Raw genomic sequence first — 17,228 nt, 5'->3', positions numbered from 1 at the left:
ATATATATAAGTTTTTATGCATACATGTAACAATGAAAGTTAAAGAGCATTAACAAGGACATCTAGTTGGTTGTAGGTGGTGTGGTGTGAGGTGAATCTGGGAGGAGTTGGGGTGAATATGATCCAAATACATTGTAAGAAATCATTCAAGAATCAATAAAACATTATATCAAAACTTAAAAACAAGAGTTTATTCATGACATTTTCACACATATACTTCAATGATAATCATCTCTCCTCATCAAGGATAATATGAACTGTTGAAAAACAGCTTAGAATCTGGTACTATTTTAAAAGTCATCTTCATGAGAATCTTCTTGCCTTAATTATGGTGACTCCCATAAAGTCTCACATATAATGCAATTCAAAGGCAATATAAAAATGATAATAAATAATACTATATATTCATAATAGTCATTGTTTAGAAGAAGTATGTATACATAAATAACCTAAACAGTATATTTGAGAAAAAGTTTTGGGAAAAAGATAACAGAAAAACCAAACAAATAAGCTAGTTAAATCAAAGAATGAAAGGAAAGTAAATAGATGTTCACATAATCTTATTTTATTTACTTTACAATGATTAGAGAAAAGTAGTAAGAGATGGTACAAGTATTGACCACGTTAGGTCAAGTTGATAAGGAAAGTGATAACACTTGGTCTTTCAAATAAACTAAGGGGGCAAGGGAGGGAGGAAGGAAGAGAGGGAAGTGGGGACAGAAACTGAAGGCAGAAAACAAAAAGACCAGAGAGACAGAAGTGGGGATGGGGGTGGGGACAATCAGAGTATGGGGGAAGAGGAGATCAGAAAGGGGAGAGGGACCAGTAGGAGGGGACCTGGAGAGAGAGAGAGAGAAAGAGAGAGAGAGACAGAGACAGAGACACTTCTTATCTTCCTGCCACAAGATTGCTGGAACCACAGGCACCTCAAAACCACAACTTGCTTATGTGTTAGGACTGAACTACTCAGGGCTTTATACATGATGAGTAAACATTTTACTTATTGAGCTATATCCCCAGACTAACAATTAATCTTTCAATCAGATTCTATTTAATATATATATTATTTCTAGTTACTATATATAAAACACTTCATCATGTGAAAAATTATCAGGCAACAAATCTGAATGAATTCTTTTGAGCTAAAAGTAACTTAGTGTCTTTACTATAAATAGATAAAATAGTTATTGATTAAATCTAAATATTAGTTAATGCACAGATGTATTCAGCTGTTCAGTTTTTTAAAAGATTTATCTACTTATAAAACTGGATATAAGCATGGGAGAGCAGGTGTCTGTAGAGTATGTGTAGGATACCCTAGAGCTGGACTGGTATAACTACCCAGTGTAGGTTGGAGAATATAGCTCTGGTTTTCTTTAAGAGCAGTAGACACTCTTAAGTCTTCAGCACTAAGTTGTTTAATTTTTACCATATTAAAAAGTTCTATCATTAAAATTTTATAAGGATAAATGGTATATTATTTTATACTGTGTGAAATAGTAGAAATAATAGCTGTAGAGAAGTTAACACAACAGAGCTAGTAAGGGCTGGGGTTTTGAGTCCCAGGTTAGGATTCAAATTTAGCTCTAAATTAAAACTCAGCATGTAGGGTTCAAGAAGAAAGGGTTTGGTGGGAGGGAAACAGAGAAAAGAGAGGATATGGGTAATATATTCAAAGTAAATAATGTATAAATGTGAAACTGTAAAAGAATATATTCTTTGAATAAAATTTTCTCAGGCAAGCAGCATATAGAACTACAATTAGTTTCACAGTATTGGAAGAGCGGGCAAGGAGGGAGGGATTTAGAATAAAGAAGATAATGTCAGCAAGACAGATAAAAATAAGATTATGAAATCTTCAGCTTTCAGCTATTCTGAGACATTTGGTGATTTTGTTAAAATATAAATGTTTTATTTTTAAATAAATAAATGTTTTATTTTTGAAAACAAAAAACAAAAACAAACAAAAAAAAAAACTCAGCATGTGTGCACGGAAGGGTAGAGGTGGATGTCAGGTTTCTTTCTCAGTCCTCACTGAGTTTGCTAGGCAGACTGGGAAACTAGCCTCAGGGATACGCCTGTCCCTGCTGCTTTCTGATAACAGACATGCCACACCACAAAGTCTGGCTTTCCACAGGGGCCAGGGACACAAACTAAGGTACTTGTGCCCAAGCTCTTGCTCTAGCCCCAATTAAGAATTTAAAAACTAGGGCAAATTAATTCTGGCAAATTTACTTTAAAACTATGAGCAAGGTTATTAAAAGCCAAAGAACGAACATTTTTATAATATGGTAAGCAGCTAATTAAAATAGTTTTTTTCCCACATTCACTCAAAAAGATAGATGCAAAGTTTTAAAACCCTGAAAGAAAAACATTCTCTCTCTTTCTTTCTCTCTCTCATTCTCTCTCTCATTCTCTCTCTCTCTCTCTCTCTCTCTCTCTCTCTCTCTCTCTCTCAAATTTTAAATATATGTAAACTTAGGCAGTTCTGACCTTAGCTCACTGAAGATTCTAAAAGTCAATAAGGATAATTCCCAAAGAAAAAAGGCATGACTTTATACAACAAATGCTGTTTAAGGGACCTACATAATTTTTTTCCTGCATCTTCTCAATTATGGAAGAGAATTAAGCCCTCAAGGCACTAACATTCATTGTATGAAATGATTGAACATTTCTTTTAGAAATCTAGAGTGAACCATCTTTTCAAGAATGTAAGAAAACATCTACACAAATTACTTCTGTGTTGTATGGTTTAAATGGAAAAAAAAAACACTAATGCTATAGTTTAAATGTGAAATGTCTCCTATCCCAGACTCAAGTATTCAGCCACCTGGTCCCCAGCTAGCAAGCTGGCAAAACCTTTAAGAGACTGGGCTTAACTGGAGGAAATGGGTTTATTGGGGGACTAGCTCTTGAGACATAAAGGAAGCTCTTCTGGTTTGGTTTCTGCTTGTGAACAACCCAGATGTTAGCAAGCTGCTGCCACAGCTGCAGACTGTTTCCTCAGTTACACCTTCTTTATTATGCCACATCATAACACTTTGAATGGTCAGCCCCAATAAATTCTTCTTTCCTGAAGTTATTTTAGACAGATATTTATCATGGCAACAAGAAAATTAATTAATACACCTGGATTAGAATGAAATGATGTGAAAATAAAAAAGATGACTAGGGAAAAGTAATAATGTTACTTACTGAAGTGAAATCTAGGTTGTACATTTTATTGTACCCAAATGCACACTTTGTGTGAAATAAACAAACAAAAATATACTACAACAAATCAAGAAGATACTTTTGTGGATTCTAAAAAAATTGTACTAGGAGTTAATAGTAAACCCATGCTGCCAGTAAATCTATAGGAACATATAAAGAAAATAACATGAGTTGCTCAGGATATTTAAAATTCTGGAATTTACAGAAGTTGCACAAATAGCATTGACATTACTTCCTGATAGAAAACACAACGGATTTAGTAAGAGAAGGAAAAATGAAGACAAAATGTTGACTATGGTTATAAAGAAATATAACAGAAAATGGTGGACATTCCACTGAGAAGTAAAAAATTTTGATGTCAATCATTTTAATAATTGAAAGGAGCAACTTAAACAGAGTAAGTAGAAATGTACATATTAATCAAACTTCCTTTCTGCTTATACTGCTTGCCAGCTAGTGCTGGTTTGCATTAGGGTAGGAAGACCAATTCTACAATTTCTGAGATTCCTTGCGCACAATATCCAAGGTCAATAAAGAATTATGGTTGAAAAGATAAAAAATATAGCTATTATTTCAGCTACCCCCCAAAATGGGAATGCTACCAACCTAAATTAACATATGTTATAGTGGGGCTGGAGAGATGGCTCAGTGGTTAAGAGCATTGCCTGCTCTTCCAAAGGTCCTGAGTTCAATTCCCAGCAACCACATGGTGGCTCACAACCATTTGTAATGGGGTCTGGTGCCCTCTTCTAGCCTGCAGGCACACACACAGACAGAATATTGTATACATAATAAATAAATAAATATTTAAAAAATATGTTATAGTGAATTAAAAATGTATATAAATCTTAAGGATATTTGACACTAACAGACAATAGGGTATTTGAGACTGTTTTAACTCATGATAAAGACATAATATTTCTTAAGTGTTTATTGTATGTCAAAAAACCCCCAAAAGAAGTTAAGTCAATGTCTTTACTTAACCTACTTTTATAACTTATTAGTGGAGTGTATAGCATTACAAATAAGTTAGGGAATAAGTCACATTCATCAAATCACATCTACTGTTTTTTCTAAAACGGCTTAAAATTTTAAAATAGGTATAGAGTAAAGGAGTCACCCTTGATCTCTAGCAGCTCAGAACACAATAAAGAAAGCCAAGTGAACACACATCATAAGTACTATGATGAAAGCAGTATAAACAGATAGAAAATATGTAAAAAAATGACTGGAATGGGGCACATTATCAGGAAAGGCTTCCTAGAGGTGGACTGATTGAACAGGTCTTTTCTTGGGGGGGTGACGATGGGGGCAGTGAGGTGTTGCTTAAAGTAACTGAAATTGTTAGCCCGTGATTCATTTTGAAAGCTATAAGAGGACTCAATCTATTCCTATGGACACATTTTTAAGGATGTATAATGTAGTAGGGTAATATAACTTGGCATTAGTTGGAGGAAAAAGAAGAAGCAATTGATAGATGTTAGTGGCCCTTTCAACTGGGAAATTTTAGGTATGGCTGAAAGTAAGTTTAGTCTATGAACAGGGTATAATAGAGGGAAAGGTTGATCCAGTGGGTACAGGGCACTTTCTAGAGGTCATGGAAGCTATGACTGATTTTTAAAGAGGAATGGTACAGTTACATCAACATTTAACTTGTTAACTATGGTGAACAAGGTGAAGATGGCTTCTTCTTTTTTTTTTTTTTTTTTTTTTTGCAGAACAGACAATGATAGGAAGGGAGCTAACCTGGAGACTAATCTACCGATTCAGACAAGAAACCCAAATACAACACTAAAGGTCGTTCTAAAGAATGAGGTACAGGTTCCGGGGGACGGGGGGAAGAGGCAAAATCTGTTGGATTTTCATTAGTCATATGGGAGAAGTAACTATCAAGTTTCTGCTCTGAATTTTCAGTAGTGTCACATATTGCCACAGTAGACACATGTGAAGACAGACTAGGAGATCAAGATGTACAGAATAGAGAAAAAAAAACAGATTTGTAGAAGAAAAAGTAATATAAGGTAAGACTTTAAGTACAAGTAAAATTCCCTTGAGTGAATGGCAAACAGAAATTGTTAGATGAGGCTCTGGAAGAGAATGAACCTGAGCTATACCTAAGCTATAAAGTGGAGGAGGCATTTCTGACAGACAAGTAATAGAAATTACACAAAAAAAGCAAGAAGAAAGGAACATAGACATAAGAATGTTCACCTTTACTGGAGTAATAACAGGGAGTGAACAGCTAATTGTTCTGGTTTGCCCAGGACTGAAACAATTCTTCTATGATATTCAGTATTAAAACTGAATAGTTCAATATCCTACTCAAATGGAGAAGAGTTGGTTTCTAGAGAATATTAGAAAAATAAAATGTGCAAAACATGGGTTTGAAAAGAATAGGGACATTCATCTCTGATAGTATCACTCTCCCTCAAAGGCTAAAGATAGCTTCAACCATACTTAGAACCTTCCAGTTTCTAGGGTTACTACTAAGATCTGTGAATGGCATCTTCCCCTTTCTCAGTTTATTTTACCTAACTAAATTATAGGTCCTTAAACTCCTCATACAGAATTATCTGGAAGGTAACAGGTTTTATGGGACATGTGTTAGAATTCAAAGGACACCTACCATGCTAGGATTTAAGTAGCTTTAAGTTGTCAAGCATTAAATAGACATATCATTAAATTCCAGTCTTTGTCTACTCAACAAGAAAGTAATGAGCTTCTAAGTTTCCAACAAAATAAACCAGCTTTACTATGGACAAATCTGGCACATTAAAGAGGGTTTTAAAGAGTTCAATCTTGAGTATAAAAGCAAAATAAGTTAAATATTTATGTTTATTTTTATATGCTGTGTGTTGTTGTGATATAATCATATATTTACTTCAATTATATATTACCTTTTTATTTTTTTGAGACAGCATCTTACTGTGCAACTTTGGCTGTCTTAGAACTCATTATACAGACTACGGTGGCCTTGAACTCACAGAGATTCACTTCCCTTTGACTTCTGAGTGCTGGGACTAAAGGTGTGAGCTACTACACCTGGTATATTGCTGTTTCTTAAATAGATCATAATGAAAACCATTTCTACCAGGAGACAGTACTTATTTGACTTTTGTTTAAAATAAGGAAACTCTGAAGCAATATTTTAAAAAAATTATTTTTTGCATGTGCATGTATGTGTGCGTACACGCCTGTGTGTGTGGCGTTGGAAGAGGGTGTGTGTGTTGGAAGAGGCTGTCAGATTCCCTGGAGCTGGAGGTACAAGTGGTCTCAATAGTCTAGTATGAATGCTTAGAATCAAACTTGTGTCCTCTGAAAAAGTAGCAAGTGCTCTTAACTGTTAGGCTATTTCTTCAGCTCTGAAATAATCTTTTTGAAGACTACTGAGAACCCAAGAACAATGGCAATGGGTTTCTGATCCTACTGCACGAACTGGCTTTGTGGGAGCCTAGGCAGTCTGGATGTTCACCTTACTGGACCTGGATGGAGGTGGGGGTTCCTTGGACTTCCCACAGGGCAGGGAACCCTGATTGCTCTTTGGGCTGACGAGGGAGGGGACTTGGTTGGGGGAGGGGGAGGGAAATGGGAGGCGGTGGCGGGGAAGAGACAGAAATCTTTAATAAATAAATAAATTTATATAAAAAAGGAAAAACAACAAAAACAATGCTGAAAATTTTGAGTATCAGAAATTTAGAAATTAGTTCTTCCTTTTTTGGGGTATATTTTATTTATTTACTTTAAACAAAAGGGCCATGGAATCTTATTTGTCAAGCAGATTTAGCCACATGAGATTATGGACTACCTTGTTCTTTACAACTCAGGGATAGGATCTTTTGAGCAACATTTAATAATTTAATCTTAATGAATGGCATACAAGAGAGTTGACTATACAGTTTCAAAGTCAAGTGCCATATCAGGAGTTAGACACTGTTTCTTCAGAAATAGAGGTAAAGTGAAGATGATATCATTGTAGGAAGACAATTATATTGAGCGATGGAAGGTTTGGGGGCTACTTACATAGTTCTGCTATAAAATAAACACTACAGTTTATAGTAGTCCTAAAAGAGGTTTCCATTTAAAAATTGATACGTGAGAACATTCCTGAAAAGTTTAATTAACGTTTATGAAACAGCTACCAGCTTTAGATTAAAGGAAACAATCATAGAAGACACCTTTTGTGCAGATGATCATCATGAATATTAGATTTCTACTTTATCTTAAATTTATTGGATTGAATATTAATACAGAAATGTTTCAGAGAGATGACAGAAGGATGGCAGAGAAGAGTAGAGAAACCCTATTACAAATGACAAGTGAGAAACGTACTTTATGACCATTAAGGAGGCCCACATGTCACAAACCCACATAGAGTCCAAATTCCTGTAAGAGCCAAATGTCACAGAGCAAATGCCACTGCATACACAAGTCGCCAAAGCCAGTTCTACATTCAAACCAGAGAGTCCTTCTGCACACCTCTGTCACAGAGAAAGTTAGACCCTGATGGATACTGCAGGCTGTGATTGAAGATGATGTCAATGGTAGCCTTCTTATACCCTCTCATGAGAAATGGAGAACTGCCTAGATGAAGTGGCAGAAAATGTGTTATGTATTTGTTATAATGGAAATCATGCCTGTGGTATTAAGAAAAGGGCCTATGAAAAACGTAATGATGGTATGATACACACCTATGTTTTCAAAAAGTCCTTGTTGACAGCATAAATAGTTAATTTGCCTTTTAGTAATTACTGTTCCAAAATGATTTTTCAAAGAGGAAAGTAATTTTTTTCATTTTCATGGATGTAAATAACCAAGATCCCCAGTAAGGACATCATTTCTAAGATAATTTTGGGGCCTAAATCTTCCATAGATATTGACATGAATATTTACTTCTAAGAAGTATTTTGTACGGATTGAAGATCATAATTAAAACTCCCCCAGCTTTTGGTGAGACCTCATTCATGATGATGATAGTGGCACAGTACATGGCCACCATGGTTATGCTAAAGCCATCACCATTATGTTTCAAGCATATTTGCTCATTAAAACACCAAAATGACAAAGAAAAAGTCAAATGAAGAATATAGATGGCCTTGTAGTTCAGTAATCTTTCTTATTGGGAGTTTCAAAGCTTTGTATTATTTTCATGACAGGTTTCCTGAGTTATTTAAGAGTTATCTAAATTCTCTTTGTTTTTAATATAACCAAGTTTGTGAATAATGAAGAAATTCTTTCTTGGCTGAGAAAAGTTATCTATCTGTATAAAGTCAGTTATAAGGAAAAAAGTCATTGACAATTGTCACTTAGTAAATAAAAATTAAACAGGATTGCTGTACTTTATTGTCCCAATAAATTAAACTTTATTAGGACTTTCTAAAACTTTCTAAATTTAAAATCTAAAGATGCTAATTGTTTTTCTGCACAAATAAATTGTTATTTTAGAGAGTGTCATTTTAAAAGGAACTGCATCATGCATAATATTCTTTTGATCAAAATTATACTGACAATACTGGTCTGAAAATAGTTATTGGAGTTATGTAAATATGGATAAATATGCTATGCAATAAAAACTGACATCTAAAATTTCATATGCTATTCACTTTCTTTTCTTTAGAGTTAAATTTTTTTCTTTACATCTGTTCAACTTTGCTCCTGCTTTGGAATCCAGACTTAGCCCATGATATAGTCAAAGTATGTTAGTAATATTTTGGAAATTTACTTTTCAGAAATGAGAAAATTATGTATGCTATTTAGTACAACAGAAAGGGAAAAATTAAATCCTAAGAAGACAAGAACACAGGCCTGATTTCATATTACATATTTAATAAAAGAGCATGATTCTCACAATTAATATAGTCTCTTGTACGATAAGAATCTTAAGAAAAGCACAAGTAACAGGGAAACTAAGTAATCCTACTTCTTTTTGTTTGCAAGGCTGGGTTTCTTTGTGTAGTACTGGCTGCCCTGGAACTGGCTTTGCAGACCAGCCTGACCTTGAACTCAAAGATCCACTTGTCTCTGCCTCTAGAATGCTGGGATTAAAGGCATGTCTCACCCACTACCTGGATATAATTTTTAAAGATTTTAAAGAGGAAAGGAATCTTTAGTTTTAAATACACATGAATGAAATAATTTGCTTTTTCTCACAATTTCCCTTTCAATGGTCAATTCTTGAAGGTTTCCTATGTGTTTGGATAATGGGAAGGGATTCTCACTAATTGAATTCAAATTTTCAGTATCAGTAACAGATACATGTATGCTCAAAGTAGATTCTTTTTCTTTAGACAATTCAAGCTTAAAGATAAATTACCTAGTTCAGAGAAATTATTATGGAGGAAGGTAGCAATAACAATCAAGTTGGCTATTTGTGTGTTAGCTATTTCAGTGTAATACATGAGTACTGGAAGCCAAGTAATTTTGACAAGAGTGTAGTATAGAAAATTTCCCTAAAACTGGTGACTTTTCCCCACTGATACCCTCACCCCTTTCAGCCAACGGCAAAGAGCAAGGCAAAATAAATTAAGGCAAAAAAAAAGGGGGGTGAGTGCGAGCATGTTATTGACCATGTAAAAGGACACGTGCAAAATATACCTCAGACACACTATAGGTGGATGAGCACGACGGAAGCCGAGCCTGGTTGTGCAGTGGAGAAAAGAAAACACTGTTAAAGAGGAAATGGTAGAATATTAAGGGTCTCGGAAGGTTTACATGGCTTTATCACCAACAAATTTGCCATATAAATAAGAAAACAGCCTGACAAGGGAACATATCTCAAGACTTAAGTCATTTGAAAGAGAAACTCATAATTAAAAAACAAAGAAACATCAAAATCCACTTCCTCCTAATTTTCAAAAAGAAGTATAATTATAGAGATGATATGATATCCTTATTCATACAGGTTGTGGTATGGACTTGCTGAGAAGATGCTCAATTAGGGAGAAAGCAGAATAACAAACATTTTTTTCCCTATGGTTCCACATTGATCTTCATTGGTTTGTATATTTACTGTACATCTTTATATTATTCAGTAAAGATGACAGGAAAGCTAGTTTAAGTAATCTGATATTCCTTCTTATTTAATTTTCAGTATTAATGAACAACCCATTCTCAATATATATATGTCAGCAACACCATAAAATATTATATATATCCTTTTCCCACATTTACTTTTAACCATTGTTTTTAGTCATTATTTCTCTGTGTGTGTTTGTCACTCCCTCCCCTATGTTTCAGATATAGAGTCTGGCTATCTGATTCAGGCTGGGTTAGAACTGACTATGTAGCCCAGGTTGGTTTCTATATGTAGTCCTTCTTCTTTAGCCTTGCTAAGACTTTAGCCGTGTGCCAGCAAATACAGCTTCACCAACTTTTAAAACAGCTATTTTATTACTGTTTCTTAATATAGTCATTTTATACCTAAAGCTATGTTTAATCTTCACGATCAAGTCCATCCCTTACTGTCACTGAGCTCCGGTGATCCTCCTGCTTCAGGCTCCTGAGTGATAAGCACTACAGTTCTGTCACTCCAGGCTGAGCTTTATGACTTGGAATTGGTGGTGCTTTGGTTTGTTCTAATTTCTTAGTTGTGATGCCAACATGATACATTTTGTTGCTTGTCCTACATTAATTTTCATTATGCCATTGGAACTGAAACAGTTACCAATGCATTTTCTAGTCACAAGTTCTGTGTGAGGTTTCAGAATACAAAGTTAAGGAAATTGGAAAGGATGATAAAGTGGAAAAATCAGAAACAACCTCACTATATTTGCTATTTAACATAATTCTAGCATCTATAACAAAATATAGTAGGTATTCATCAAGCATTTATTGAATTAAAGATCATATAAACTCTTTACCCTATCATTAAAAAACTAATTTTTTGAACTTTTTAAGTTTATTGCCTTACTGATTTGGGATAAAACTACCACTGTCACTTATGCTTTGAGGTAGTTTCTAAAATATGGTTAACTTTATATATTAAGAAAAGAAATACACTTTCAACTTTGTGCATTAAATTTTCCATAGCAAAATCACAGTTCTAAGAAAATCTTTGCATACTTATTCTATTTAAAACAGTTTGAGAATTTTGCCTCTTTTTTACTATTTGCTGTTTCAAGCCGAGGTATCATTAGTGTCTTATATTAAAGTTAATTTGTTTTTGTTTTTGTTTGTTTTTCAGAATGGAGTTTCTCTATGTATCCCTGGCTGTCCTGCAACTCACTTGCCTCTGCCTCCTGAGTGCTGTAGTTAGAGGTGTGCACCACCACTGCCAGGCTTAAAGACAGTTTTGAGAGCGCCAATTCCACAGTGAGCATTAAACACCTTACAGATATGAATACTTCAAATATTTTAGGCATTATAAAGTTTCAAAACTGTATCTTCTTATTTAAAGCATAAGATAAAATAGAGCTTTCTTATTTTCATTAAAAATAAAATTTGTGAATACAATTGGTGAACCTAAGGAAACTAAATAAGAAGGTGAACCCAAGGAAAAACATATAGTTATCCTCTTGGCTATGGGAAGTAGACAAAATTGCCAGGGAGAAGGTTGGGATCTTGGGGGTGGGGTGGGATAGGGGTAGGGGAAGATGGGGAGAGAAAAGTTAGAGGGGAGGAGGGGGCGAACTTGGGGAAACAGGAGGATTGGGATGGAGGAAGGTTGGACAGGGGAGCACGGAACCACAGTTCTTAGTTGGGGGAGCCACTTTACGGTTGGCAGGAGACTTGACCCTGGAGTGGCTCCCAGGAGCCCATGGTGATGTCCCCAGTTGGTCCCTTGGGCAGCTGAGGTTAGGCAACCTGAGATGACCCTATCCTATAGCAATACTGACGAATATCTTGCATACCACCATAGAACCTTCATCTGGTGATGGATGGAGATAGAGACAGAGACCCACACTGGAGCACTGGTCTGAGCTCCCAAGGTCCCAATGAGGAGCAGAAGGAGGGAGAACATGAGCAAGGAAGTCAGGACCACGAGGGGCGCACCCACCCACTGAGACAATGGGGCTGATCTATTGGGAGCTCACCAAGGCCAGCTGGACTGTGACTGAGAAAGCATGGGATAAAACCGGACTCTGAACATGGCGAACAATGAGGGCTGATAAGAAGCCAAGGACAATGGCACGGGGTTTTGACCCTACTTCATGTTCTGGCTCTGTGGGAGCCTAGCCAGTTTGGATGTTCACCTTCCTAGATATGGACGGAGGGGGGCGGACCTTGGACTTTCCCCAGGGCAGGGCACCCTGACTGCTCTTTGGACTGGAGAGGGAGGGGGAGAGGAGTTTGGGGGGGGGGAGAAGGGTGGGAGGAGGGGGAGGGAAATGGGAGGCTGGGAGGAGGCGGATACCTTTTTTTCCTTTTCTCAATAAAAAAAAAATTCAGGAATAAGTTTTTCACATTAAGAGAATTCTAATAATGTGAAAATTACTACAATTAGCCCATTTTGGATAATATTCCTAAGATTAAATTACTGTTATCATTATTAAAGACTGGCCATATTTATGACTGATCATCTCCTGCAAGAGTTAGGATTTTAATATAATTACTATAAACAAGTGGTAAGCAAATGCAAATTATTAATGTAAATGTCAGCTTATCAAACAGGAGATACAGGTGGCTCAAAAAATGTTTTATGTATGAGGACTGACAGACACTAATATGTGCCTATAGAAAGGAACTCTACATAAACATATTGTCTACTTAGTAAGGTCTACTGGCTGCTCACTCATCTAAGGACTAATGCTCCAGTAGTGTGTTCCTACTCAGTATCAGTTAATGGACTCAATGCAGACATTTTTTTTTATATTACTAAGAGCTAAATATTAAAGTACAGTTGTATTGTTTGATCGTGTCAGGGTATCTATCTCACTTGATTTAAATTTCCTTTGAAAGACATGGGATTTTAGGTGAGTACAGAGAGTCAATTCAATATGACCTAAAAGGTAATCATGTTACTTTTACTAAGATCTAATAAGGTAATAAACATAAAAATACAATGTTTACAACAAAACACTCTAAAATATTTTTTAAAAGTTTAGGAGAAAAATGAATTCCTAATACACATGGAAAAGAAGGTCTTGCTCAAAGAAGGAAGTAGAACAATGAGACATATTAATTTCTTTCTCTTTAGTTTTCACAAGTTAGTGACTAAAATTAGTAAAATGATTTTTATTTTAATAATCAGAAATATATGTAATATAAATACATATAATATACAGGATACTTTTTAAAAAAGCTGAGATATAAGATAATTAAGTTTTACTTTATTTTATGGCAAAATAAATATAGCAGTATGAATTAGATGAAAGGCAATAATCTCAGGAGAAATAAATCCATGAGTTAGATTCATAAAAACTTTTTTGAAGTCCTACCTAGAAAGGGAAGGTCAGAGACAAGCTATTTAGTACAACAATTTAATTTTATTGTCATATTTATATATCCATTTTGAAAATGATTACCTTTTGAAAAGACGTATTTAGAGGAAACTATATTATAAAAATAGTTTCTAGTTTCTGGCTATACACTGCAGTACGATGTCAAGAGGCTCTATGCTGGTGTTCTCTTTCAAAAGATGCCTTGTGTAATATGGGCCTATACTCAAATATTTACAAGATGCTAGAGTAAACCATTCTTGGAAAAGCTGCTTGCTGCTAAATTTCTTTCTACACAAAATATGACATAATTATTCCAAAGGTATCTGAGTTTAGAGAGGTCTATTAAAAATCTGAACATGTGTATCTACTGGTCAGATAATATATGACCATTAAACATTCATAATTTTCCCTGAAAACTCAAACTGAATCACCAAGTCTTTACTTTTTAGGTCCAGTCAATAATTTACAATATTGCTGACATGCTCAATAATAGGCAAAATACATAGCCAAGCGAAGAAGTGCTAAACAGATGCCAATGAAGAGGTCTTTAGAAAATTACAACATTATGGTTGCATTGATTCTGAAAAGTTCTTACTTTATATCAGGGCCCAAATTTTACTAAATCAACTGTAATATTAGTTGTGTAGCCTACTAGTTTTTTATACATTCAATTTAATCTTTATTTTTATAAACCTGAGTATGATACCACAGCTAACTAAGAAAGAAAGGGATAAGAGACAGGAAACGGAGAAGCTGGAGATGAGAGGTAAAGCAGTCAGACTGGGAATACCTGTCAGCTGAGTTTCAGGAAATGAGGGAAACCATACACTGCTCTGGGAGAGTACCCTGTCACATTGACATCTTGGTGATCTCAGAGCTCCTCCAGCTTTTCATGGAGGTCCATGTAAAGGTCACAACAGGAACTGGAAAGGCAACTTGTTTTCTTTTCATTTTTCCTTTTAAAACAAGTTTATAGTACTATACACTCTGACTGCCCTTGGCAAACATTTCAAAATACCGCAGATTTTTCTATAACATAAGAATATAACATTTTCAACAAACTTGTGACTTGGAAGCCAACATTTTATTTTGTTCAAACATTTTTTTTCACCAAAATAGTTAAGTATATATAATAACTACTTTTATAATGTCCTGGAGATTCATTCTAAGATTTTCTACTTGATAGCTATACAGCATAAACATATTAAAGACCAGGAAATTTGCCTTCCCCCGCAAACAGAGTTTTCAATCTAAGGTTATATCCATATTGAAACAAGCTGACTGAACTATAAAATGAGTGTTTTATTCTTAAGCAAGTATAAAAACTTTTAAAGATACATATAACTTTTAGATTATATATATATAAAATCTCAGAACTGAACTTCAGTTACACTCACATTCACTCATACACGTAAATTTATTTATATCAGGTACTACAGTTATAGATGGATGCTTAAGTTCAGTTCACTATCAGTTATTATTAGACTTGTATTATATTGTATCTTGTGTCCTAATCAGTACTGTACACCACCACAGACTTACTGTCTCTTTAAGTATGATACAGCGAGGAACGCTATTGGTTCATCACTACATTCTATTGACCAAATACTGCTAAGTACCCTAATTTCTGAGACTGGCGCACATCACCATGTGCCATCCTCTACAGAGGTAACTTTTAGTTGTAAAGGCTAGCTACCAAAAGCCAGTGTTAAGAAACAAAGAGCATGGCTTTTCTTAATAAAGAACACAGACATACAAACACAGGTTCATCCATGTGCATTCATGTTTGCACATACTCACAATCAACAAAAAGGCAAAACTAAGAAGGCAGAAGAATCAAGGAGGAGGAAAGAGTACAGAAATTTGTCTTTAAAAAAACTCTTAAGTGGAAGTGAATTGGAGCTATGGAGAAATCTGAAATGATTGAGTTAATTAGACTTTAATATAGTTAGTAAATTATATGACATCTCGGGCACTGAATTATCTTGCATTTTGACTAATTTTAAGAGTTGTTACTGCTGTGAGGATATTTGGGATTGAGATGTAAAACAATGGTTAAGTTTAATTTTGTCTATTTTATAGTTAACAATTTTCTAATTTGTATTTATGATAGTATCATTAAAAGTTGTGACTAAATAAATGATAAGAGTACCAAGTGCTCAATATATATAGAGCAAGTGACATTTAGACATTAACAAATAGGATCAGAAAATCAGAAACCTTAACTGTATATTAGAAGATTATGTACAAAGTGGGTAAATATTTTAATATATATGTTTTTGCCTAATATTACAACAACTTTTAAAGGCTAAAAAAGAAGTACTAAGAGTGCTTTAACACTAAAAGTTGTGCATGGGGGTCCATTATACTGGCATCATAAAGCATTTCTTCTAAGTTCTTTACATGATATATATTCAATATATGTTATTAACTCACAGTAATTTTTACTATGGAATGAATTAATCTGGTAAAAACACTAAAATAAGATTCAATGCCTTTTATAAAATAGGTTAAAAGGGAGGTGACATTCTGAGAATGTGTTAGTCTCTATTTAAGAGGAATTTTAGCACATAACCATTGACATCAGTCAGAGGAACGGTTTACTCTAGAGCCCCAAATCACAGGCACATGTAATGAGGCAGTTGCCCTTTCTTGTTTGTGGTGCCTTTCAAAGCTAGTTATTTGGCAGCTTGCCTTCAGCTGGTTGCTCTATGTGTAGCTGAAAACAAAACAAAAATAATATGACCCAACAGCCAATAAAAATATTAAAATAAAAAATGGGATGGTGGAAAATGGAAAAAGCCCCCTTCCTCCCTCCACCCTCCAAAAAGGAAGAAGTGTAGGCTATAGACAAAATCTTGCCAAAAAATGTTAGAAACATATTTACTTTGAGGGATCCAACTCTACTAGCAACTCCTTTGCTTTCATCCGGCCGTCTAATTTGCTACAATGAGGGAAGATGGGTAAAAAAGACAGAATAAAGAAAAAGTGAACTTAAATTTTTTCTACACATTAGTAAGCAGTACATGCAATTCATCAATTGACTCTGGCTCCTCTTATAAGATCAAGGAGTTAACTAACCCAGATGCTATATGACATGCTCTGTAAATAGATCTCTAGAATTCAGTTTCTGGTATGGCACTATTCCTGAGAGGAGGAAATTGGCACTTACTTTTGGTTATCTTGGGGACTTCTGATGAAGCAGTATCTGGAGTAGTGTTACATTTGCATTTAGCTTACAAAAAACAAAGAATTACAAATATACCTATGCACGTTTTCTCTTTCAGTGTTTAAATGTCTATTCTATTGTAATATCAGAAAACATCAATGGTATGACAAGAAACATGAGTGTTCTTTAAGTGGAAAGATCAGTCCCAACAAGCATCATTCTTACTGGTGACATGATTCCCAATTAAACAATTATGCTGCCAATCAGAAAATTTTAATGCCAGACCAATACAAGATATATTAACTCTTTAAAGCTTTTTCTTATTTCATCTAAAGTTTCTTTAAGAGAAAACAGGGAAATAAAGCCTGGTGTGGTGGTGTGTACATATAATACGAGTTCTAATGAGGTTGGAGAAACCAGGGGAATCTCACCAATTGAAGGCGATACTGAGAGGTACAAGGGATTCTCTC

General features: G+C 34.9%; 1 protein-coding gene across 15 annotated transcripts in view; it reads right to left on the bottom strand.

Annotated features, from left to right (window-relative positions):
* Gphn (gephyrin) overlaps nt 1-17,228 on the bottom strand; it is a 351,545-nt gene that overhangs the window by 109,062 nt on the left and 225,255 nt on the right. For 5 of the 15 annotated variants that reach the window (XM_026779610.1, XM_026779623.1, XM_026779627.1 and 2 more), the window contains 2 exons: nt 16,477-16,533; nt 9,805-9,846 (listed from right to left, as the gene is read on the bottom strand). The exons of 4 other annotated variants lie outside the window; for them this stretch is intronic. In XM_026779610.1, the coding sequence (XP_026635411.1) occupies nt 9,805-9,846; nt 16,477-16,533 (99 nt within the window). The remainder of the gene's footprint in view (nt 1-9,804; nt 9,847-16,476; nt 16,534-17,228) is intronic. 6 more of the 15 variants (XM_026779620.1, XM_026779629.1, XM_026779637.1 and 3 more) reach the window with 2 other exon arrangements.

This window comes from Microtus ochrogaster, chromosome 1 (genome assembly GCF_000317375.1).
Source record: "Microtus ochrogaster isolate Prairie Vole_2 chromosome 1, MicOch1.0, whole genome shotgun sequence".
Taxonomy (NCBI): Eukaryota; Metazoa; Chordata; class Mammalia; order Rodentia; family Cricetidae; genus Microtus; species Microtus ochrogaster.
Note: the sequence above shows the minus strand (reverse complement) of the source record. Positions and strands in the feature narration are given on the sequence as shown.